Below are 24679 nucleotides of genomic sequence, written 5' to 3'. Positions count from 1 at the left end.
AAAATCATTTTTTCAGTGTTTTCAAAAGACTTCCCTGAGGCCACACTAAGTTTTGTTTTTGTTTTACCGCCGTTCGGACGCTTGTCGCGGAAACTCGTCCAACCGTCGTTAGTTTTAAAAAGCGATATAATAAATTATCACAAATATAATAACCAACAAAAGTGTCTATTAATAGTTAAAAATAAAAGGTGCTAAGAATATCAAAACAGTTTAGAAAAAAAAACCTGAAAATTACCACGAAAGAAAATGGCGGCTCAGCAAACAATAATGAGCAGTCGCACCAGCAACAACTAAGCAAGAAATTCAGCTTAAAAGAAACCAACGGAAAAAAACGTCAACATTTTCGTCTGCCCGAAATTAATCTGGTTTTTATGTTTTACTCGCGCGTCGCAGACATAAAATAAAGACAACAACAAACAGAAAGTGCTGATGTGTGTGTGCGTTTTATGTCGTTTGTTTGTCTCCTGTTTTTGTGGAAAAGGCCATAAAAAACGTGAAATTCATTAAGCTACAAAAGCAACAATTACGAGCATTTTACATTGTTTACATTTTGTGTGCCAGCTTTCGTTACGCTAGTGATTTATGTGATTTGGTAGAAGAAAGGTGGGGAAGTGGAAACCTTAGTAAAAGTCTGGAAAATAGTAGTTTTAATTAGTAAGGTAAGTAATAACATTAGTTTTTTTTATTGTCTCCACATTTAAATTAGTTTTGCAAATGGCATTCTGCCTGAGCGGCAACTCGTTTTGTGTTTTTATTTTGATGCCGCCTTCGTCCTGTGCTGCCTGCGTCGACGTCGGCGTCGCCATCTGTCACTTTTGAGGGTTGCCAGCTGTTTCGCTGCGCCTTTTATTAAATGCGGCATCTTTAGCATCTGCAGGAAATTGGGATTCAAAAAAAGGAAACAAAAGGAAATGGAAAGGGGCATACAAAAACTGCAGCTGCAGCTGTTTAGGCTTATGTAATTAATAAACCAACACGTGTCTGGCATATCCAACGACACGTGACAACTCTAGTCGTGAAAGGTGGGGGAGCAATAATAATAAAGAATTTTATTTTATTGTGCTTGTTATTATTTTTACTCTTTTTGCTTAATAATCCCCTTTTTTAATTTAAAATCCAATGCCTGGAGCAGTTTTTTCCTTTGGTTGTTATGGCTCAGATTGCGCCATAAAACTCATATAAATCAATAGAAAGCGCAGCGTCAACACACACATACACATACCCACAAAAACCATAACTCACTTGCCATAATGTAAGGAGTGAGAGAGAGAAAGAGAGAGACCGCGCTCAATATGCAGAGATTTGTGTGGGAATCAAATGACTTGATGTCGTTGTCTCCAATGAAGTGTTAGAATAACGGTGGGTGGAGGGGTTGGTGGTAATAGCTCCACCAAGAGATTACAACGCGAGAGAGAAAGAGAGAAAAACAGCAGCTGCGCGTTTCTCAAATAAAGTTGCCGCAACTCGATGGAGCCTCTCTCTGTCGCTGTCGTACTCCCCAAGTGGCTCCCCTCTCTATATTTCTCTTATTGGCTTGTGCGGCATGAAAAGTGGTTGTGCTGCCTTGGTGTGTGCTTGTGTGCCTCGGTTTGTTTGTCTTTTCTGTGGCATTCAGCGCACAGTGGGTCAGATAAGGAGATTATCAATTGTTATACCCACTCCTCTTTGAAATTTAAGTAATCCAAGTAAAATAATCTGAAAATGGCTTCTACACACTAAGTACTTCTAGAAATGTGGAAAAGCTTTGGTTTATTTTAAACTGCACACAGTATCTTCTTGAAGGTAACTGAAAAAGACTTCACCAACGTTAGCTTATGTATCTCATAGGTCGTTGAAACCGTAATGTTTCTCGACTAAAGATACTTATTGTTAAGGCTCCACTGTGCCGAGTGCATTTCCATCGTTGCCAATGGCAACCACTTTAGGGAATAAAGCCTGTGCCTGCTTATTGAAGCTACGCTTTGTTTTCCCATTTCTCTTTCCCCTTCTTCTTTCCCCCAGCCCTCTTTCATTCATTTATTAACTAACTAATTTGCCAGGCCCGAAACAAATTGCCCAGTGGAATTGTTATTGTTTCAATTGCAACAAATTGGCCGCTGAGAAAAATGGATTTCTCTCCTTCAGAGAGGGGAAAAAACAAGTTGCGCACTCGCTCTCTTTGGGGCTCCCTCTCTGTGCTCTCTTTGTCGCTCTCCTGCAACTTCGAGGACTCCGGACTCCAATTGGATTTTACGGACCTGGCTTTAACGCTCGAATGCTGGAGCCGCGTTTCAATACGCTTTTGCTTGCGGTCGTCGGCGCTTCTCTTTTTTCGGGCTCCTCTCGCTCGAGTCTCCGATTCTCCAATTCTCAACATACAGCTACTTTTCTGCTCGGTATACGCTCGCGTGCGTGTGTGTGTGTTGGTGTTAACGTAAAAAGAAATTTTTGCACAGCATTTTTCGTATGAAAAATCAATTGCTATTTGAGTGAAATCCCCAGTTTATGTGCATTTCCAGTGTCATCATAAGATTTTCGTAGAAATCCGAAAGAAATTCATCGTTTTACCATGGTAATTTACATATTTTTTGCACAGTTGTTCTGCAAAATCCTACGCATGTGTGTGACTGTGTGTGTGACTACGCTTCGTGGTGTGTGTGTGCGTAGTAGTAAGCCGCATACGATTTTTCGCCGAAAAAATTGGTAGGCGGTGGGCGGGGCAGAGGCAAGTGGCTCAAAAAACGTCTCAAAAAGTTCAATGTAGCTGTAAAACGCTGAGCACTGCCCTCCATTATTCATGGCTACACCGAAAAAATGAGAATCTTAGACAAGTTAATGAGGGAAAAGGTCAAGAAATTTGTATGAGGTGAATAGGTTTTATAATACCTTGATACCCCTAATAAATATTTGGTTATAGTACCCAAAAACTACTTGATTTACTACCGAAAAAGTTGACTTGACTTAAATTTAATAAGAAGATATAAATGATTTGCCTACTAATACAGTACTACCTTCTTGCTTATTTTTTATTTAAAGTGGAGTAGTTAAAGCTTACTCGAGAAGATTTAAACTTTTCCTGAGTAGTAGTTCCTCAGATCATGTCTGCTGACATTATAAATATCTAATCAGACATGAAATGTATCCACATTTTTTCTGTGTACCTCCTACTTGTCTCCCCCCGCCCCCTTGGCCCTCCTCTTGCCTTTCTTCTTCATGTCTTGTAACTGCTTTTGTCTGCACTCATTGCTCGCCTTACAACTTGTTTGCCCCTTTCTTCTTGACCAAAAAAGAAAAAAAAAAAACCAAGACAGAAAAAATACAAAAAGAAGGAATTGATGGCCGCTTTTGGTACGACTTCGAGTATATTTCTCTACGTGCCTGTCCGCCGTATTTGGTCCGTCTCGGTTTTCTGTCTTTATTTCTCCTGTACTGTATACTACTCGTACAGTATACTATATGCCATATGCGCAACGCAATGTCGTCTTCGTTTGCATTAACCGTTAAACTGCACGTAAGTTATCCGTCCGTCGGTCGGTGTGTCCACTTGTACACCCGCCCGCCCACACTTTTGACACATCTTCAGTGCAGCGTTTTCCTCCTACGAGCTTTATTCCCAACCGCTCCTCCAAAACATCCATCGGCCACAAATGGGTACTACGAGGTATATCGGATCGGGGGTTATGGGTTATGCGTGGAATTCGGAGCGTGATTAATGGAACGGGGTGGGATCCCTCCTCTAATGGAATATGTTCGCCTAATTTGGCCATTGCCATTGAACATGTGCGTTATTGATTTTGGTATGGGTTGGGGGGCCGCCATTATCAACCATCAATTATTCATGGGCCGTTTTCGAAGAAGATGAACTTTGCAAATGGCTGATAATTGCAAAGGATATATTGTAAATACCATTTGATGGGACCAATCAAGCAAATTAAAAAAGTATGCATTGCAAAGGCTTTGAACTCAAATTGGCTATAATTGAACAAAGCAATTGCTGGGAATATTCAATTCCTTTCCTTGCAGGATCTTAATTATAGTATCCTTTGGTAGTTCCGGGAAATCAATTATGTGTTGATTCAAGAAATTCTATACACAATGTGTTTCTTCGATTCATTCCTTTTGACTTTGGGTTTTCAAAGAAAGCTGAATCATTCCTTTTTCCAGGGTAGCAGTACAGCTCCCTCAATGCTCCTTATTGCAGTTCGCTTCATATAGCTGTTATGGCGCTGTTTTTGCCTGTTCTTGGCGTTTGCCTGAAACCTGAAACAAAACGCAGAGACAATGCACGAGCAGCAGCAACAACAACAACAGCATCAACAACAACAACAGCATCAACAACAACAACAGCATCAACAACAACAACAGCATCAACAACAACAACAGCGACAACTCCCTTTACAGGCAAAACAAGTTTTGGCCGCCTCTGGCCATTTATTGTTGTTGGGAAGTTCGGAGTTTGGAGTTGTGGTTGCTGCTTGTCTCTGCGCTTTGCAAGATCAACATCTCGAGCTGAGCTATCGACAGGCTTTGTGGCAAAGAGATGGTGAAGCTTTCAGGCGGCAGGGAATCACGGAGCAGGCAGCCAGAAAGCAGCATCATCGACACCATCTTTTGTGCGCTTGTTGGTTTGCCTGTTTTCGCTCCACGTTTATTGTGGTTGCTGCTGCACAGCGGAAAAATAAATTAAAAAACCGCAAATTTCCATCAAAGCAATCATAATCGAATAAGGTATAATGGTTGTTTTAAGTCATCACATTTTCGAGGGGTTTAAATTGTATAAATGCATATGGTTTAAAATTTGAAATAAATAAGATAAATATATTTTTAATAAATATTATATTAAGTATGACATCATATCATACAACATCATTTCATAATTTTTTTATCAGTTGGTACGTATTTGATCCTAATACCTTTTCGAACTGGAAGATGTTTCAAGACTATTTTTCTCCCTGTACTTGTAGCTTTCTTTTGGGTTTTTTGTTGTTTGGCTTGACAAAATATTCTACTAAGTACAAAACCTTTTTCACTTGAGACTGGGGAGTGGTAAACACGAATAAAGTACGACCGAACTTTGTCCATTGCATTTCGGGCGAAATAAAGAAGAATAGGGGGCAGTCGACAAAAAAAAAAAAAAAAAAAAGGGAAAAAGCGAGTGAAAGAGTGAGAAAAAAACTTGTCATATGCAAAGCACCCGCAGCTGATAAATAAGAAGCAGAGTCGGCCAACCTTTTGTTGTCAATAATGAAGTGTTGGCCGACTGAAGTCCGGGCGGTGTGGGGGTGTGTTTTTCCGATAGGGGGACCTTCCTTTATCTATCTGGCTTAATGACACCAGCTCACACTCGCTGGCAGCGTTAATAAACATGAGATTGAGATGCGCCTCATTTGATGCCAACCTCCAGTGGGTCTCCACAAAACTCACATACATGTATACCGTACTAAATGCCAGCTGGTGGGTCCTCTGCGGGGGTGGGTTTATTCAGTGGGTGGTATGGGTGGTGTGTGGGTGGTGTGCCGCCAACTGAGCTGGCCGTTCTGGTGATAGATTGGCCGTGTTACCGTTTGCCATTTTATTGCGCTCCATTTGGCTGATTACTCATGCCAGTAAACTTTAACGGCTCTCGACAGCGACAAAAACGATATGAAAGAGAAGAAAACGAGCCACTAAATGGAGCGAATCTAGCGAAGATTAAATACGCTCTTCTCCACTCGATTTGGGATGGTTCGAGGGTTAGAGAATAGTAACTTTTAAGAACCAGCTTTAGAAGAAATATATCTTTGAGTAGTTTTAATTACTTCTCGAATTGATCTTAAGTTTTTATTGGTTTTACTTCTCAACAAGACTATTTTAATTACAGCAAAATAGTTATACATTTTTTAGTATAACACACAGGTTCTATTTTTGTTAATACTTTTTATAACTTCATTTTGTCCCATAGTTTCTATAGTTTTCAGTTACGGTGTTTCCCCGACAAAGAGTATACAGTTTGCGGTCAGTTCGTATCTGATTTATCTGAGATTCCCTTCCGCCCGCTCTTTTCGTATCTGTGAGCTTCAATGTGTTGAGAGCAGCACAGCAACACTGTTGTAAACATAATTATTTTTAGTTGCTCAGCGTTTTTGCTGCCAACTTCAAAACCGCAACTCCGCTTCATTGTACATCTATCAATACGTGTGTGTGTTGTGTATGTGTGTGTGAGTGTGTGACAATCAATAAATCTTTCAGCCTGTTGGCCCAGCAACCCACCACCCCCCTTTCGTCGACTACTTCCCCTTTGTATTTATGTATTTGCCAACACCCAAAAGGTCCCAAGCCTCCAATTGCATTTCCAATCAGTTTTTATGCTGCACACACAGTGAACACTCGCCAGGGGACAACCCCTGATACAATAGATTCAAAATTGATTTCGATTTTATATCCACACTTTTGAGCCAAAGCTGGCATTCGCCGGGCATGAAAGACAGGGCAAGTGTTATGCTCATTACGATTACTCACCACCCACGATACAGTTAATGCACTGAAAAAAATCTTAAATGACAAGTAAATTGATTGAAGATCTGTAGTTTTTCTTTCAAACAACATTTAGATAAATTTAGCTTGTTATGACTTACTATTATAATTATAATATTAATATTCTTTTCTTTGATATGTTAACCAAATTACGTTTTATTTTTTTCGGTATATACATATTGCTGCCCCGCAACCTTTCCCCTTTAATTCGGAGTGCGGGCTGTGTGCCTGTTTCATGTTTGCAATTAAACTTACAGCTCCTAACAACAATGGTGGCTCATAAAAATGGGATAACAAAAACGGGGTAAAAAAGACACAAAAATTTAAAAAGGAAAAAACTGCAATGCCGGCCGCATGAAACGGAACGGTTCAACAACATCTGGTGGTTGGTGGGTGGGTGGTATTTGGGCATTCGCCGGCGAAGGGTAGCAATGCAAGGGGGGTCGGTGGTGCAGTGGGTGGGTGCAGCTCGTGTGGGCGGCAAACACAACACAATACAGAGAAACCGCAACCCACATTTGCCGCTGCAGTTTGATATACTACCCTACTACGCGAAAACTCCAGCTCTCCATTCTCTCTCTCTCTTTATCTCGCGCTCTCTCTCTCTATCTCTGTTGGAGAGAGAATTCTCTCTTTCTCTTCGGGGGTTTTCGCAACGGTTGCAGTTTTTCCTTTTTTTCCGGCACGTCGCATACATAAAAATTCATTAAAAAGGCAGCTTGTAAATGAGATTTACTACTGCCACCGTTATGCGTTTTTTTAGTTTTTGTTACGTTTTTCCTGCATTTTCCACAACCCACACACTTTTTGGGGCGGTTGCTGGTTGGTTGGATGGTTGGTTTGGTGGGGCCACTCGGATTATGACACCTGGCGCTATGGTTTTTCACTCGCCGGCCGGGCAGCGAGTTTTCCAATCGAACAGGTGGCCTCCGAGTTTATCGATAGTCAGGCGCAAGCGGCAATTGCAGCCTTTTAAAATCTAAATTGCTTTTCTTTTTTTCGATTTTTTTTTTTTATTTTTGTATTGCACCCGGGACACTTACTTTGTAAGCGGGATTGCCAGGAAATTGCTGCTGCTGCAGCTTGGGCTGTTTTTTATTGTTTCCCCGTAAATCGGGTGGCTTTATTATTGCGCCGCCCTGCTGCTAATGACATGTTGAGGGCCTCGTTCGTGACTTTTCGCCAGATTTCGCTCGTCCGAGGTCTGCCCGTGCATTTTTCGAGTGTATTATGACGCTGGGCGACTAGACAGCAAAAGCAGCACCACCAGCTGCCCCACTTCTCTTCCTCTTCCACCCCGCCGCTGAGCCACAAAATGCAGTCAACGAACTTTGACACAGCTCGTGCCGCAGCCGCAACCAAAGTCATATCCAAAGCCCTCGCCCTTTCACAGGGTCTCTTTCGCCCCGTCTCGCTCTAGCGCTCTTCTGTTCCCGTTCTCTTGCCATCTCTGTCTGTCAGCTGCTTAGAACGCGTCTATGGGTGTTTGTTTTGGGGGCATCAAGGGCGTATCAGGCAGCCAGCTTGGGGATTTGGGTGAAATATAATGAAAATCAGTTTTAATTCGAATTCTATTGGTACATATATTATTCTTGAGTCGAATTTTAAGGATAAGGCTTTCATATCAACCATACAAAGTTTCTGCTTAATAAGCTAACTACTTTTCTACTCAAAAATGTTAAGAGATTTGAGTTGAAGAAGTTTTAAGATGTTATAACCCATACCAACCATTTCTTTAGATTTCATATCAATCTACTTTCAATCAACCGTTTTTCAATAAGAATTCAAAAATCCATAAAAATTCTATAGGGAGTTTATTAATGATTTCTTTAAGTATAATTTTAATTCGACTCAGAAATTTCATCCCAATCGATCAATATCTTAAATTTCGATGAAAGGGTAATTTCCCTGTCGCCACTTCTCCCTTTGACAGAATTTTTTTTGTGAATGAAATGTGTAACACGATGCAGTGAAGTAGATAAATGGGCAAAGGGAGGAAAATGGGACTGGGGCCCCAAAAAGATGAGGCTGGAGGCGAATTGGAGAACCCGTGGTGCAGTTTATTGACTCGCCGCCGCAACGCGAAGTAAACAAAGTTGTGAGCCCTATTTTTAGAGCCAGAACATCAAAACTGTCTATGACCAATTATGCAGATTTCTTGTTTTCTGGCACACACATCTGGCGGACACATTTGCCTTGCCAACTGCACAACTGATTTCTAACATCTCTCTGTGTTTTCTTTTCTTTTTGTGCTTTTTTTTCGAACAGGAGTTGGTGAAGATACGGCCCCGGCGGCCAGTAGAGGGCCATAATAATCATGCATCGTTCGCTGAAGCCGCATGCATCCACCGCACAGGCTAAGAAGGTGCAACCGCCGACGATACCAGGCGACTCCCCTCAGGACTTGCATCATTATCAGCAGTTCCAACCGCAACAGCAGCAGCACCACCATCACCCGCACCACCAGCCGCTGATACCGCTCTACCGGCTGAGCGGACCGCTGCGTCATCACCAGAATCAGCAGGCGGACGATGGGATCAGCATGAGTGGCAGCAGCATCGTTTCGTCGCCCTCGCTGGAGGAGGGTGGCTTCAACCTGCCCCGGGAGACGAGTGTGGCCCTGCGGCTCAAGGATGAGGTGGGTGGTGGCAGTTCGGCGGTGGCCCCGCCTGCAGGTGCAGGAGGAGTGGGTGGAGCAGCGGTGGGAGCAGCGCCACCGGGAGCGGGAAAACCCGGAGTTACGATGGTGCCGCCACCGCCCGTTTTTTGTGCCACGCTGCGCGAACCGCTGACCCACAAGGCGGCTGTCTACTACCACCAGCAGCTGGCCTTGCAGGAGGATCAGGGCATCGATCTTACCCAGTCACCTGGCAGGGACTCGCCGGGTTCATCCTCGGGTTCCGCTGGCTCCGGGTCGCGTCACAGCACCGCCAGCTTGGACTCGGGACGGGCATCCTCCTACCTGACTGGAGTTTCCTCCTCGGGCGCCTCCATTCGCGCGCCGCTTTCCTCGCCGCGCTGCAGTTCCGTCAGCTCCTGCTCCATTGGAAGTGTGGATCGGCAGCGAAATGATGAGCTGATCATCGACTGGCTGCTGGAGATGAAGCACGAGGAGTACGCCCAGCTGTTCATCGCCGCGGGCTACGATCTGCCCACCATTGCGAGGATGACGCCGGAGGATCTCACCGCCATTGGCATCAAGAATCCGCATCATCGGGAGCGCATCAAGCTGCGGATCGACAAGCTTCAGGTGCTCGACAACTTGCCGCATTTTGTGCCGGTAAGTAATGGTTTATTTAAATAATCATAAATTATTATTAAAGGGAAATTAGAAAATTAACTGAAACTGGGAACGAACTTTATTTTTCTGCAATAAAGACTAGAGTTCCGGAGAAAATATCTCTATTTGTTAGCACGCCCGCAAATATTTGACTATCTAATCAGTTGAAAACCAGTTCAACTCGTGATGCACTAAAGTAAAGTACAGTAGAGACTTTTAAAAGGAAAATAACCCAAGATTTAAAATGAAAAATCTATAACTCATATGGACTATAAATAGTAGATGGGTTATAAATCAAACTATAGTAACTATATTTAATGGCTTGAATGAAATTTAGCAAACTGGTATTTAAAATGATAATTACTTTTTTCCCAAGCTCTAAAATCGGATAATGATGAACAAAAAAGTAGTTAATGAATCGATATAAAAGGAAATGGCTTATTACGATCAAGTTTGAATACAATAAAGATTAAAAACGCAGAGATATAGCTGCTATTACCCTGATCAACTACTGTGAATGTTGGCCTGCAATCACGTAGAGCAGCTTACTTAGTCATTGTTAACACAGATAGAGGCACACACACATATGCACACACTCACACATCGACTAGCTTGGCAAATTGCCATATTGGCATTAATTGCGACCGGCAACACCCTTTTCTCTCTCGCTTGTCGCTGTTTCCACTGTTTGCTTGTTTAGTTACCGGCTTATCTTTTCTATTTCATTAAATAAGCATTTGCAAAAATCAAAAAGAAAAAAACAGTGAAAGAGTGAAAGAGAAAGAGCAACAGCAGCAGCAGGGGAAATAAACTTGTTTCCCACATGCGAAGGAGAAAAAGAGAACTTGAAACAGTGTGCCGTCAGCGAATTTTTTTTGTTAAGTTTATTGTTAATGAAAGAATTTCATTTAATATGCGCACATTAATTCCCATCAACAATTCATTAAAAACACGCCGAGCGGAGTGAATAAATATACATATAAAAATTAAAAGTCCATTCGTGCGGATATGTTATGTTATTTTATCTGTGGTGACATTAAGTTGAACTTGGAATAGCAGCAGGCAGCCAGGCAACCAGGCAACCTGCTCCATCGCGGATAATTGCTCTCCGGATCGAAGCCGATCATTAGCCAATCGATCTGACAGATCAAGGTTCCACCTGAATGACTAAGATGATGGCCAACAATGCTCATGGAGTGAAATTCCATTCAAAGTCGAGTTTCAGCTTCGGAAATAATTGATTTGAATGGATTATATGAGGGGTGAACAAACTGTTTGGTCTAAGAAATTCACAATCAGATAAAATTCGCATTGAATTTGCTAAACTTCCGCTGAGGGATTTAAGATTTGCATTATTATTTTCAAGTTTTAAATATCCGGTAAACTCAATAATAAGTGGCTCATTTTGTTTCCCACACTTTTGCTATATATTTTAAGTTCGTGGTCTAAAATCGATCACTTTAAACTTCCGCCAAAAAAAGCATTTTGATTATTTAAGCAACTTACCTTCTCCATTTAACTGCACTACAGTTCGTACGAAAAGTACGTGACTTACAAAATGCAACCAGCTGAGCTCTTATCAATATGCATTTCACGTTTAGCCCTAAACAACGCTTTCAAGTCGAATGACTAACCCCGAATAAAATCAAGACGATGAGAGGCAAAAAAAAAAAAGAAGTTTGTATCACCGAAAATCGGTTCAAAGTTTTTCAGTTTGACCAACATAAATATTCGAAATTTTAAGCTCCGCTTTGAAACTAATTCAAGTCAATGTTGTGCCTAAGAAAAATGCTCCAAATGCCTCCATAAATTACCATTAATTGTTTGGCTTGGCCATAGCATCCACTTTGGGAAATATGAGTTCCACATTCACACCAAGCATTCCGGAGCCGATTAACACCCATTGGCCATAATCTTCAACTTCAACTGCAACTTCGTCGACTGATTCATTCCATCAGCAGCCTGCACATGCATATATATATATTTTTTTTTAAGTATATGGCTGTTTAACTGCATTCCCCGCCCACTCGGCTGTATTGCAACCCACCTGCCAAGTCAGCGAGTACAGAAAATATCATTTATCGCCATTATCGATCATTTCGACGGACTCGAAACTCAAACTCAAACTTGTGCCACATTCCGTTCGAATTCGGTTAATTGCTAGTTTTTCCCCATCTAATAACCTCCATTTTTAGTGTTTCATTATCGCACCGCCTCGAATCTGTTCAAACTTCAAGCGATTCGCTTTGCTCTTTGGCTGCAATTTTTCAAAATCAGAAATGACCTCAGCTTTTGTTTTTCTCCGCTGTGTTTTTTCGTTTTCGCTCCACAGACGGTTTTGTATTTCAGCTGAAAAATGCGCCATAATATTTTACTAGCTGTGTAGAATTTTGCGCATTTTGTTGGTTAGCATTCTTATTTTCTGTTTATATAACGCGCCGTGACTGTTTTCGCAAAGTTGGCCAAGTTCTGTGGTCGAGTTACCGGCATTGTTGTCGCTCTTTATCGCCCCATTCGACATTTCTTATTTGTTGATCTCGACGGAGACGACGACGGCTTTTGTCTTTTAAGGTGCGGTTGCGGGTGTTTAAACACTGGCAAATTTGTTCATATTGTTCGGTTGTTGATTATATCTTTTAACCGAACGAAATAATCCAGGCTTGAGAAATAAGGAAACAAAGTTTGAAATCGATTTGGGGGTTTAAAATGGTTAAATTAATAGAAAGATTGAGTGGATTCTTAAGATATAAAGTATGTAGCAAGCAAATCTTCAATCTGAAGACCAAAGATATATTTTTTAAATTATTTATTAGAATTAGAATATTAGAATTAGAATCAAAGGGAGTTCTATAAATCTCTCATTCGAAACCTTTTATAAGCTATCACAATTAAGTATAGGAATAGCGCATGTATTATGATATGTACTATCAGATTGTATATGATATTTTTCCCCTGTGTAGCCATACTTACATCACCCATAACTCGGGGGAAAAACAGAGCTCATTGGCTCATTAGCCAACATTCTACAGCAGCCGCAGCGCTTTCTTTTTTTCGCACACATCTTTATCGCGGCGAAAAAGGAAATAAAGCGAAATACCTTAAAGGCGAGCGCGGGAAGGAAAAGGTTATTAAACGCTCGACAATCTCCGTTTGGAGCCCGCAATCAACGAACGACCTTGAGGGTCATAAGGCGCTGATGTTGGCTTATTTTTTTTTCTACTTTTCACAGAGTCCGTTAGCGGACTCTAAAATGGTATTAGGTTTTCGACCTGACGCATATGCTTCAACTTTGTTTTTTTTCCCTTGTTTTTTTATTTTTGTCTTTTGGTCACCGATTTGCTTTTGAAAAACCTGTTTTTTTTTCGCCTGCTCTAATGATGGCTGCCGCTGCTGTTTAGTGTCATACCATATGCTACCTGCTAATGGATTTCAGAGAAGCGAACTCCAAGTGAAGCCACTGAGGAGCACCAAAAACAAAATTGTTATTTAGATAAATATTTTGTTAAAGTTTTAGTCAAATTTATATGTGTCGTGCCTGCTGGAGATCTTCGGATGGAGGATTTCGATTAGCATATGGGCTTTTCAGAGTTGCGGGTCTATTGGAATTGCTGTTTTGGTGTGACATTCACTTTGGAGTTGCGAGGCATACATTAAAATACTCTTCGGAGTGGCATTCCCCAGTAGAGAGTTCTCTAAAAATAACAAGTGAACAACGAAGCTCAAGATCACAGTTAAATATATTCATATTTATTTTACAGGGAGTGGGATTTTATTTTTGAGGGGTTTCCATGTTGAAATGGGTGTTAACTATGACATATCAATATGACATTGGAAAATATTAGAAGTACATTTTTAAAAATCACGTACTAGTTACCTTTAAAATCAATACATTTTTATATAACTAAAATGCCAAGGAAATTTTTAGAAAACTTACTATTCACGTAGTAAGTTAATTGGATTATGGATTTGGGGGTTGAAAAAGACCTACATAAATTTTCAATGTGACATTTCTTTTTACAAACATTCTACTTGCATTAAAAGTAAAATAATTTAAATATGTTTCATATAGGAAACATATATTCTTCAAAAATCCCATGATATTCCCTGATTGTTTTTCCCATACATTCGTTCAATTAAACGCTTTCAATAAAGTTTTCCAATCGGGAGACTCTCCCAGCAATCACATCATATTTCGCCGAAGACAAGACGTTTAATTAAATTGAAATCAACAGCAATTTAGGTGCCGAAAGAGCAGACAGTCGTGGAGCTTCCAAAAAACTGATTAACACATCGTGTACATTTAAGCATAAAGTATGAAAAAGTGGCTTTACACGCACTGAAGTTAACGATTTTCCACTGCAACGTGTGTATATCGTTGTGTGTAGATATATATACGGGAATATAGCAACTTTTTGGTTGCAAGTCGAGCTAGCCTGCTACCGTTTAATGACGACAGCAACGAGTTTTGGCTTTTATTCGTTATTCGTTTCGTTATGCCTGTGCTTTGACGCGATTTATGTCATATCTTATCAATTACAACTGATTAGAGCGACGGGTAGGCTCATCACGAGAGACAGCCTTACATACTTACATATGGTATATGTAACCCAGGCCAACCCAACTCAACCCAATCCGATTCCCCTTTATCAGCGGGGTCTGAACTAGTTCATGGACAATTTGTATTCTCGGCTGATCTCTGTGTGTTCCCTGTTCTCTGACATGAATCAAATGCGATTAGCCAGCTAGCTGTTCGGCCTGGCTACCATAAAATCTAATGATAATGACGTCTCAATCTGAATCTCCCCCCGCTTCTTCGTACTTTTCCAGGGATCGATTGAGGAGTGGCTGCAGCTGTTGCGTCTGGAGGAGTACATTCAGCCGTTGCTGGAGCAGAACTACAAGACGGTGCGCGACGTTACCCAAGTGACTTGGGAGGATCTCGAGGACATTGGCATTGTCAAGCTGGGCCACCAGAAGAAAATCCTGCTGGCCATCAAGCGTGTGAAGGACATCATTAGCGGCAAGTGGAATCCAGGCGGTGCAAATGCGTACCAACAGCAGGTGAGGAAATGTGAAGGATACACACTACACACTCGTGTGAAAGACAAGGTCTTGAATGTTGTTCTATGGCCCAAAGAAATGAAAGAGGGGTTCTGCAAGGCCAGTACCATGTATTTATATGAGATAAAGTTACATTTACCTTGTATTTAAATGAGATAAAGTCACATGATAAAGTATAAATGGAAATGCCATTTTCTAGTTAAAATAATTATATTTTAATCATTTGTTACCTTATACAAATTTCTTTTTATTGTAACCTAATATCCTAAATTCCTGGTTTTACCTTGATTTCTTTTTAATTTTCCACTAATTTGATTTTCGTTTCTGTTTCTCCTTGTTTTGTATGATTTCCCCAACCCAAATCAGGAGTACCAGCGGAAGCCCTGGCAATTCAATGTGCCCATACCCAGTACGCCATCCTATGTGCCAACCACTCGCGTCTCCTGGGACGACACGAAAATCTACGCCACCGCCAGCAGTGTGCTGAATGCCACTGCCCCGCCGGGGAGCAGCTGCCTCAACAGCAGCAGCCTCGCCAACGGAGACGCCTACTACTGCACGGGCAGCAACCATTGCTCCGGCAACGATGTGGTGCTCATTAAGGTGGGCACTCGGTCCTCGAAAGTTGAGGAGCTCAACAGCCAGCGCGTTGGCCTTGAACTTTCAAGCACCTCCTCAAATCCTAGCAAAAGAAAATTCCAGAAGCAATCAATTTGATTAATTTGATTTTGATTTTGTATTATGTACATTATATTATATTTTTCTTGTTCAAAATAGTTTCCTTAAAAGAAAGTTAACTTCTGTTGCTATAAATCCTTCAAGTTATTTAATTTTAAAGGGCATGATTTCATCTGCTCAGATATTTTAGCTAATTAACTTGAATCACCCTAATAATGAGCCTTTCTTTCTGCTTAACAGGTGCGCCAGCCACGCGGCAAGAGCCTGGAATCGCTGGAGGACATCCACGACAACAGCACGCGCAGCCATTTGACCTTCAGCCATTACACGACCACGGACTACGGCCACTTTGGGCCGCCCACAACGGCGGCTGCCGCAGCAGCGATGGCCGCAGCTGCCACGCTGCAGCAGCAACAGCATCACCACCAACAGCTGCTCCACCAGCAACAGCAGCAGGCGGCTGCCGCCCGTCTGCTGGGTGGCAATCCTCCGGGAATTGGTTGGCGGCGATCCTACGACGACGGCGACATCACTCCCACCAACGATGCCACGCGGGAGATGCTCTACGAGCAGGAGGGAGGTGGCACCCTTCCGCGCCAGCAGCGAGGAATCCTGCAGCGAGCGGTGCTGAACACAATGCCGCCATTGGAGCACCACCACTACATGAACGCGGCTGCGGCAGCGGAGTACGGAGCAGCCGGTGGAGTGGAGGGAGGAGCGGTGAGTTGATCCTCTATTATAGATAGTTTACAGTTGCCAAAATAGAATTAATTGGCAATAGTAGCTTATACCTTTTTCAAATCTCCTCAACTAATGGTTCCCCTTTTTTCCCCAGAATTACTTAAGCGGCAGCCCTTTGACCGGCAAGAAGATAGCTCCAGAGCCGCCGAGGCGCCACTGCAGCATACGCAACTCCCGCACGCTGAGCGGAGAGGGAGTGCCGCCGGGATCGGTTGCGCAGGCGCATCAGCAGGCGGCCCAACAGCAGCAGCAGCAGCAGCAGGCGCAGCACATGTTCTATGGCCACACGGGACAACAGCACTGGCAGCAGCAGCAGCAACAGGCGGCGGGAGCGGGGAGCGGTCAGCAGCCCATCTACGCGAACTATGCCACCATTCAGCAGACAACGGCGGAGATACACTGCGAGAAATACCACGACAATAAGTCGACTTCCAGCATCGATTCGATTGACACCATTCCGTTTGCCAACGAGAACACGGGAACGATCAAGCAGCGGCTGCTGAATCGTCAGGAGCTGCAGGGCGGCGGTGGCGGCGGCGGAGTGGGTGCCAACAATGCTCCCGGCGGCGGTGGTGGTCATCCCGCCCACCTGCACTCCTCCAGCTCGAGCTCCAGCTCCTCCTCCACGAACACCATTGCGAACATAGCGCACTCGTTCCACTCGCTGAAATCTTCCAGTTCGCTGCACGATGCCAGCTTGGCGCGCAGCGAAAGCATGGGCAGCACGGCCAGCGGTGGAAGTGCCCTGCACCTGCGCTCACCCACACTGGACCCGCTGTCCAATGCCGGAGGATCGTCGTCGGCGGTTGAGCCCATTAGTTCGCCGGAGTCGGCTGTGCCAGCTGTGGCCTTGAATAGCACCGGCGTTCCGCCCAAAGTTTCGGTGAACGTTCTCAACGACATTGGCAACATGCTGGCCAATCTCACCGACGAACTGGACGCCATGCTGGAGGAGGAGAAGCGGGTGGGCCTCAACATCGACAGTGAATAAAATCTCCAATCAAACAAACAACAACAAATCGTAGTGTAGCTGAATTTTCCGGTAGAACTTGTGGTGTATCTTGTAATGTTTTATGTACTTCGACTTAGCTAAGTTCAACTTGTTTTTGTATTTTATTATTATTTCAACGCGTGCGACGAAGCCTTTGTTTTTAAGTTCTGTTCTTTATCGTTTGGATTATACATATACACATTGTGTAGTAAAAAGTAAACTAAAATTGAAAAGCTTTCGACGAGCCATGTATACTTTTGTACTTTTCCTAAACTCTCTCGTCCCATTCCCAAACAAAATATGAGTGTTAACAATACAAAAAGGAAAATATCCAAGTAAACGATAAAAGGGAAATGAAGCGCAACAGCATATATGCATACATTGCATAGTTATTATATAGCATAAAATATATATAATTCTATATATAAATAAATATTTAAACGAAAACATTTATATGGACAAGTATTTAGTGGTTTGATACTAAACGGCAGAGAAAGGAAAGAAACGAACCACACACAATTAAAACCAGACAAGAACTACTATTTAGAGATCCCCTTCAGACAATTTCAAATTGCATTTACCTATAATTTTTCCATTATTTCTATTTACAATTTTTTTGAATCAGCCTGCACAGACATTTTTCTGTTTGTTATGATGATTACAACTGAAATCAAACTATATGAAATGAATGTATAATTAAGTGTTATTCCATACAAAGTAAAAGATGCATTATATAAAATATAAATCTTATATTAGCGTTATATTAAGCAAAAACGATGAGAGAGAGAGGAGAGCGAATACATCTTAATAAATTATGTTTAAACGGGCATTGATGCTGATTAACGTATAGAACTCCGTGGTATACACATGAATTGCCTTCTTCTTTATAATTTACTTAAATAAAAATCGTTTAGTGAAAATTTTGATTTCGAGAGCATTTTTGGTTCCCTGTTAATTGCGCTCAGTTGAAAATTTGTTTGGTGCGCATATCATTAGAGGAAATTGAGTATTCGATTTATAAACGCATATAAGGAAACCTAAAAGAATTAAATACGAATCAAATCACAAACATGTAAAGCACATAAAGGGCAAAACAAAAATGAAGAAAACCAATAACAAATAAAGTAAAAATTTCATAGTAAGTGTTTTGAATTTCGGAAATCTTTTCTGCTAGCATTGACGGGCTTAAACTACATAAAAACTTATAAAATAACCACCGCTTAAAAAGGGATCTTTGATATTTTTAGAAATGTATGGTTTCAATCTTTTAACAATCCCTTGAAAACCACCAAAGGCTTATTGAGCTTTTTGCAAGTTCACAGGATATTAAATACGAAGCTTTAAAATAAAATAAAACTAAAGTGATTCAAAAAATTCCCATAGCCACTTCTAATATGATGGATGATTTTTAACGGGCGTCGATTTTACTTTAGTTCACTTGCAGGCGTTTAGATATAGTTTAGCCAAGATTGGAATCCGATAAATATGCGAACCACTTGATAGATTGTCTCACACGCTGTTTGAACACCCAGATAGCCCGGCTTCTTGAGATAATATATTGCTTGTCTGGTAATTGTCACAGACAAATGTTGACACCACGGCTGTTCTGATAAGTCTGCAATTATCTGTAATTGATAGTGCCTGCGGTGGGAATAGAAAACGAAAGCCCCAAAAGACCCAAGCGAATCGTAGGTGCCAAATAAGTTTCCCGGTCGGATCTCTTTGATTGCTCAACGCTAATGCCAAAGCAAACAAATCGCAAGTCTTTCTTTTAAAGCTCTTTTTAATGCCAAATTCTTTGTTTAGTTTGCAATATCAAAGAATTTTTAACCGCTTAGGACACCACGTAGGTGAAAGCAAAGCCGGCTTCATTCTGCCTGTAGATGTCATCGCTGTTGAACAGAACCATCAACGGGCCGGGATTGTTGCCTGAAAAGTATTTAAATATTTAAGTAATTTTCCGTATTTGCATAATTTAAATAATAGGTTATTATAATAAAATTATTTTTAGATTGTTTAAAACAAAAATGATTAAAATTATTGCTTCTGCAATGACCTAAAATATTAGCAAGTGAACGAATGAAACAAATAATGGCCTTTTAAGTGCTCATAAATAAATATTAGTAAATAATTGTTAAATAAATAAATTACATCAAATTGTTAAGACTCAAAATCTACCAACTGATTTTCCCAGAGGAAAAAGAAAATTTGTTTGCTAGTGTTAACCGAGCTTTCCCGCCCGGAAAAGCTCTGTGAAACTTACTCGAAATGACCACATCCTTCTTGATGGAGCCACAGAAGTAGGTGGCGTGCTTGTGGCTATCTTCGAAGGTGGCCTGTGGCACCATCAGGAAATCGGCATCCAGATCATTAGTGCTATCGCTGCTATAGCAGTTCTCATCGGTCGTCAAGGTGGAGGAGGAAACCACGTCTCCCACGTTGAAGTCATAGGCGCGAATGCTGTATGGATATTAAATATATAGTTATTATAAGAAATGGTTTTGAATTTATAGAATTACTCACGTTAGTTCCTTAGTTCCTGTTTCACGACGGAAGCAGATGGCGTAGTTCATGCGGGATGGGTAAATACCATTTCCATCGTTGTAGTTGAAGGACTTGACTGCTCCCTTGGATTGGGGGAAGTACTGAAGGCAGCCAGGAGGCGCCACAAAGAAGCCATCCTTGATGGTGCTGGCACGACCCTCGATGGTGGGCAAGTTCTCCAGTTCCTCCTCCTCCTGGAGATCCAACGAGCGAACGGAGGCACCTGCAGGGCACTCCAACTGGGTGACGGTGATGTCCCAAGAGGGAGTTGGCAATCCAGTGGCTCCAGCACGATCGGCCAATCCAATAACCAGATCCACCACACTTTCGCCATCGGTGGCATTGAAGGGCACATAGATGTGCTGCCAAACCTCAGTGCCGCACAGCCTCAGTCCATCGACCTCGAAGTAATCCTTAGTGCACTCGGCGTAGGTCAAACCGGAATCTGCGCTTTCCAAAGTTGGTTGGGCCAAAGTCATGGCCCAATCAATTCGCAATTGGCAAACGTACTTGCTGTACGCCTTCAAGTGGTATTCGCACACCCTTGGTGGATTTGCGGGATTAACCAGGTTGATGTTCTTCGAGGAGGTGCTTCCTCCACAAGTTGGCTTCGCCACCGAGGCGGCTTCGATGGCCGAAATCGCCACCAGGAGGAGCAGGGTGCTTGCTATGCAGTTCTTCATCGTTATGAATCGGTAAAGTGGTCAGCCAGCGGCTTTTTATGGCCAGCCGGCAATCTCGACTGTCAACCGTATCGCTTCCAATTGTCCAGGTTTCAGTGTCAACAATAGTGATCGATTGGCTTTATCGCTACGCCGTTCCAAGGGGGCACCTGCAGTCCGACGACAGAATAGCAAACGTTTGGAGCGCTCTATAATTAGTTAATCAATGGGGGACTAATCCAATTGCTTTATCAATGGGGAAATAGGTTTGCTGGGGTCGCTGTACTTTAATACCAAAAATTCGGGGATTATTTGAGAGTCATAAATTATGCTGGCATTTATATAAAGAGAAATTATATAGAGAAAATTAAATTCTTCCGAGCTCTGACTTTATATAAAAATTAAAATTATTATATTTGTAAGCACATCCTTATCAAATTTTATCAGTGCTTGGTAATAAGTTTAGTAAGCTTACAAACATTTTTCTACTCTATTTCTAAGTTATATTTGTTATCTCGGATAAGTACTTAAAACAGTTATTCAGTTTTTATCTAAGTTTATAATTAACCTACATATTATATAGTAAGTGTTAGGAATTCCAATCCAATATTGCGCATTGACTTTTTTAAATAATTGGCATTTATTAATTTCTTATCCCTATCAAATACAAACAAAATAATCCCAATCCCAGCAAAGCCGAGAGATAAGCATTATCTTATAGAAACTCTCATAAATAGAACCCTTTTTGTCAGTTAAATTTGCAAGATAGTGACTCACAAATCAGTGAAATATTTCCCCCAAAAATAGAACTCTTCGCTGCCGCTGCATTTATCGAAGTTGTTTCCCCACTTGGGTTGTGCAATCCTCCTATAATTGGGGTCTTGTCATTTTCACACACCCACCCATATTTGTTTCCTCTTTTCACTTTTTGACATCATCATCACCATCGATCGTCATCTTCGTTTGCGGCGATGATAATGAGATAGCCAGCCAGCCATTCTTCGCGACACCCAAAAAGCGAACAAACATAACCCAGTTTCGATGGATCTAAGATCAGAGTAATGGACACTTCGTCGAGGTTCAATGACTTGATTGATCGGTGATGGGCACACACAGTTAATAGGCGCAACTAGTTCGGTTTGAATATTCATGGCGGTAAGTGACGAACCGAGCTTCTTACCAAATATTGACACGCCGTTGCTTCTAACACGAAAATCTCATCACCGCATCGCCGGCAGCGCCGCTGTATCTTTTGGATTCTTCGGCCCAAGAAGTGCTATAAAAGCGGTGCTACCCCCAAGATCTTCACACAGTCGATGTGAAAGTGCGTGGGTGAATAGAACCCGAAGAAAACCAAACCGAGGATTATGATTGGATATACGCTGCTGCTTCTGGGATTTCTGGCCTTTGCGCAGGCGCAAAAGCTGAACGAAACAAGTGCTGGTGGTGTTGTCCTGCAGGAGCCAGGACTGTGGCGCCAGGGCAGGCGGAGGAGTGTCCTGGCGGACAGTTGTATGACCAACAGTGGCACCACCGGCACCTGCCTCACGCGCTTCAAGTGCATGCGGCAGTCGGGCACCGTCAACGGATATTGCGGCACCTACGGCGTCTGCTGTGAAAGTGAGTCAAAGAAAGTGATAAATGGAACGTCATGGAAAATCTGGGTGGATAAATAAACTATTTTTGCTTCATTCAAAGAATACGAAAATCCTTTAAATCAAATGGGATGACTCTGCTTTAAAAGACGTTAACAAGATTAGTAAACTGTTTTCTTTTGACAAACAACTTAAGCTTACGCTGTTTATGTTGTGAAAGTGATTAAATGAAAGTGATACAGAATATTTAAGATCTTTATTAATGAAATATGGTATAGAAACTATAACCTAAAATAATACCTTAAATTCATAAATTTTAAATTCAAATATTAAAACATTTAAAAGTAAAAATTAACTCTTTAGGATATTTTTGTATCCAATGGTTTTTTAATGAAATTATTTTTTTTTGCATCTTAAACATAGCTTTTATTTTTTATTAAAACCAAAAAATGTGTTTCCTTAGCTAACCTTCAAGTGGGAGCATCGACGCGTCAGAAGAGGACTATTATCAAAAATCCCGGCGTGATTTCCAGTGATTTGAACACCTACACCATCGAGGCTTTTAGCAGCAATGTGCAGCAGTTGCGAATCGATTTCGAGCAGTTCGTGATGACACAGCCCACGGACACCGATGGAGTCCTCGAATGTCAGGATTACTTCGAGGCAGGAGGCTTCAAGTTGTGTGGCGTAAATGATGGCCAACACCTGTATTTGCCCTTCAATGCGGCTGCGGGTGTGGATCAGGTGACCCTGACATTTCTGGTGACCTCCAGGGGAACTGCTCCCACTTGGAGGCTGGTGGTCACCCAATTGGAGGGTCCACCTCCGAACAGCAAGCGGCGATCCAGCACCTCCGCTGGTTTGGGAACCTCCACCAATTCCCTGCAGGATCTTCGCGACATCTTTGCCACTCATCATGCAGATTATGAGCTGTTGGCTCCACCAGGTTGCCAGCAATACTTCACGGAATTAACGGGCACCATTACCAGCTTCAACTACCAGTCTTCAGTGGTCAGCAACTATATGCCCGATTTGAGCTACAATATCTGCATTAAGTCTGCAACTAGCGCCAGCATGATTGAGTGAGTAAAGTAAACATCAAATAAATAAATAATAACTAACAGCATTTTAAATAACTTCAAGGAATTGAAATTAAAACCTGATTTATTGGGTTTGTGATTTGAAGTATTAAAGCAGTACCATCCTCTATATTTTTCACATATATTTATATTTTAATAATGGTTATTCTTGCCCCCTAATAGGTACTCCTTCAGCAAGTTCTCGATGTCGGTGCAGGCTGAAACGGGCGAAGGTTACGACGAGTTCTGCCATGCCACAGTGCACACGGCTGGGAGGCAAGAGGACTACCTGATGATACCGCAGGGCATTCTGGCCAAGAACATGGCCTACCAGCCCACCTACTACTGCGGCACCAACGACAACCTGCTGGTTTACGGTGAGTATCTACTAACTGATGAGGATTTTCCAATGAGAACCGTTTAACACATGGATTTTCCATTGCAGCTTCACCTCCCTATATGATGCACTTTTCCAGCGATGAGCTGACCCTAAATCGCGATGTGGAGACGGGTTTCAGCATGACTTACCGCCTGAGGAACTCGCTCCTCTAATTCTTCCTAATTAAGTTTGCATAGTTTCTTGCCTAGAATTTAATAAACTCGAATGTGTTTAAGAGCATTGTTGGCTTTAAGCCAGTGTGTGTTTGGAATTCAGTTAATGAGCTTGTCAAATCGAGGGGATTATGACAATTTGGGAGTTGGGGGAAGGCGAGTAACACAAAATCAAACGCACTCGCAAAAAGTTGGACAAGCGCATTAAGGAGCTTGTGCGGTCAGCGACACGATTATCCTTTTAGTTGCGTAATTAGTGTGATTAAAGTCAAGAACTACGAGTGGGTGGAGGGGGGAATGCCAATACCACCTCAATGGCCAACTAATGCCCCACCAAGAGAACAGTGGCAAGCAAATAGAAATGTATAAAATGCGCCATTGGCAGCTTTGAGCGCTGGGAATCGAACCGTGGCGAAAACCTACAAACTACCGAATACCCCTTTCCCCATTTCGCCCCCTTTGGCCTTTCACTTCGACAAGGTGCTAGATTTGGAGGGCTGCTAATTGACGGCCAGCACATTCTTCCAGCGATCATGGCTCATTTAGCAGCGCCGGCTCCGGGAATCACTCTCGCCCACAGCCACTCTACCCACTCCACTCGCCAGAAGCGGTGTAAATTGTAAAATAAGCCAATCAGGCAGGCACATGCCCAATCCCAATCCCAGTGGTCAATATTGTTGATTGGTCGGGGGAGTCGCTTTATGCCTGGATTAGCGTCTTCGCACCTGCTGTGGGCAGCCCTATTAGCCGGGCTCCGGATGAGCGGCTCCCCAACGGGCCCAGAATGCCCCGTCTTAAATGGCCGGAAGAAGCGAGTAAGTAAATACCGTGAATCTAATGATATGTGTGCTGGTGAGTAAGCCACTTGTAAAATGGTTGCCAAAACTTAACAGGTTTATGGGGTTTGATTTCAAATCAGTTGCTAGAGAATTAAAATACAAACTTTAAGAGATATGCCACTTCAAAATCTGATTAGAATTAAAAAAATTATGGAATTTGATGTA

At 42.2% G+C, this 24679-nt stretch overlaps 3 protein-coding genes across 5 annotated transcripts; 2 read left to right on the top strand and 1 right to left on the bottom strand.

The window, feature by feature from the left end:
- Window positions 1-39: 39 nt before the first annotated feature.
- Window positions 40-18379, top strand: LOC108087657 (caskin-2). 3 transcript variants are annotated; one of them, XM_017185145.2, is made up of 6 exons: window positions 41-659; window positions 8761-9772; window positions 14600-14833; window positions 15200-15436; window positions 15752-16231; window positions 16347-18379. In XM_017185145.2, the coding sequence occupies exons 2-6, from the start codon at window positions 8810-8812 to the stop codon at window positions 17241-17243; spliced, it is 2811 nt and encodes a 936-aa protein (XP_017040634.1). In that variant the 5' UTR covers window positions 41-659; window positions 8761-8809; the 3' UTR covers window positions 17244-18379. The 3 variants fall into 3 exon arrangements, with proteins under 3 accessions (XP_017040636.1, XP_017040634.1, XP_017040635.1); XM_017185146.2 differs by lacking the exon at window positions 41-659 and adding an exon at window positions 2442-2551; XM_017185147.2 differs by lacking the exon at window positions 15200-15436 and having other exon boundaries at window positions 40-659.
- Window positions 18380-19008: 629 nt separating this feature from the next.
- LOC108087873 lies at window positions 19009-20490 on the bottom strand. The gene is made up of 3 exons (XM_017185458.2): window positions 19767-20490; window positions 19507-19703; window positions 19009-19172 (listed from the first exon to the last, which is right to left on the bottom strand). Exons 1-3 carry the CDS (start codon window positions 20468-20470, stop codon window positions 19078-19080), a joined length of 996 nt encoding a protein of 331 aa, XP_017040947.1. The 5' UTR covers window positions 20471-20490; the 3' UTR covers window positions 19009-19077.
- Window positions 20491-21747: 1257 nt separating this feature from the next.
- On the top strand, window positions 21748-23742 carry LOC122320125. Its single transcript, XM_043208326.1, has 4 exons — window positions 21748-22069; window positions 22508-23126; window positions 23307-23500; window positions 23569-23742. Exons 1-4 carry the CDS (start codon window positions 21817-21819, stop codon window positions 23673-23675), a joined length of 1173 nt encoding a protein of 390 aa, XP_043064261.1. The 5' UTR covers window positions 21748-21816; the 3' UTR covers window positions 23676-23742.
- Window positions 23743-24679: the final 937 nt, after the last annotated feature.

This window comes from Drosophila ficusphila, unplaced genomic scaffold (assembly GCF_018152265.1).
Source record: "Drosophila ficusphila isolate 14025-0441.05 unplaced genomic scaffold, ASM1815226v1 contig_414, whole genome shotgun sequence".
In the NCBI taxonomy this organism is placed as follows: Eukaryota; Metazoa; Arthropoda; class Insecta; order Diptera; family Drosophilidae; genus Drosophila; species Drosophila ficusphila.
This window is presented reverse-complemented; position numbering and strand designations above follow the sequence as displayed.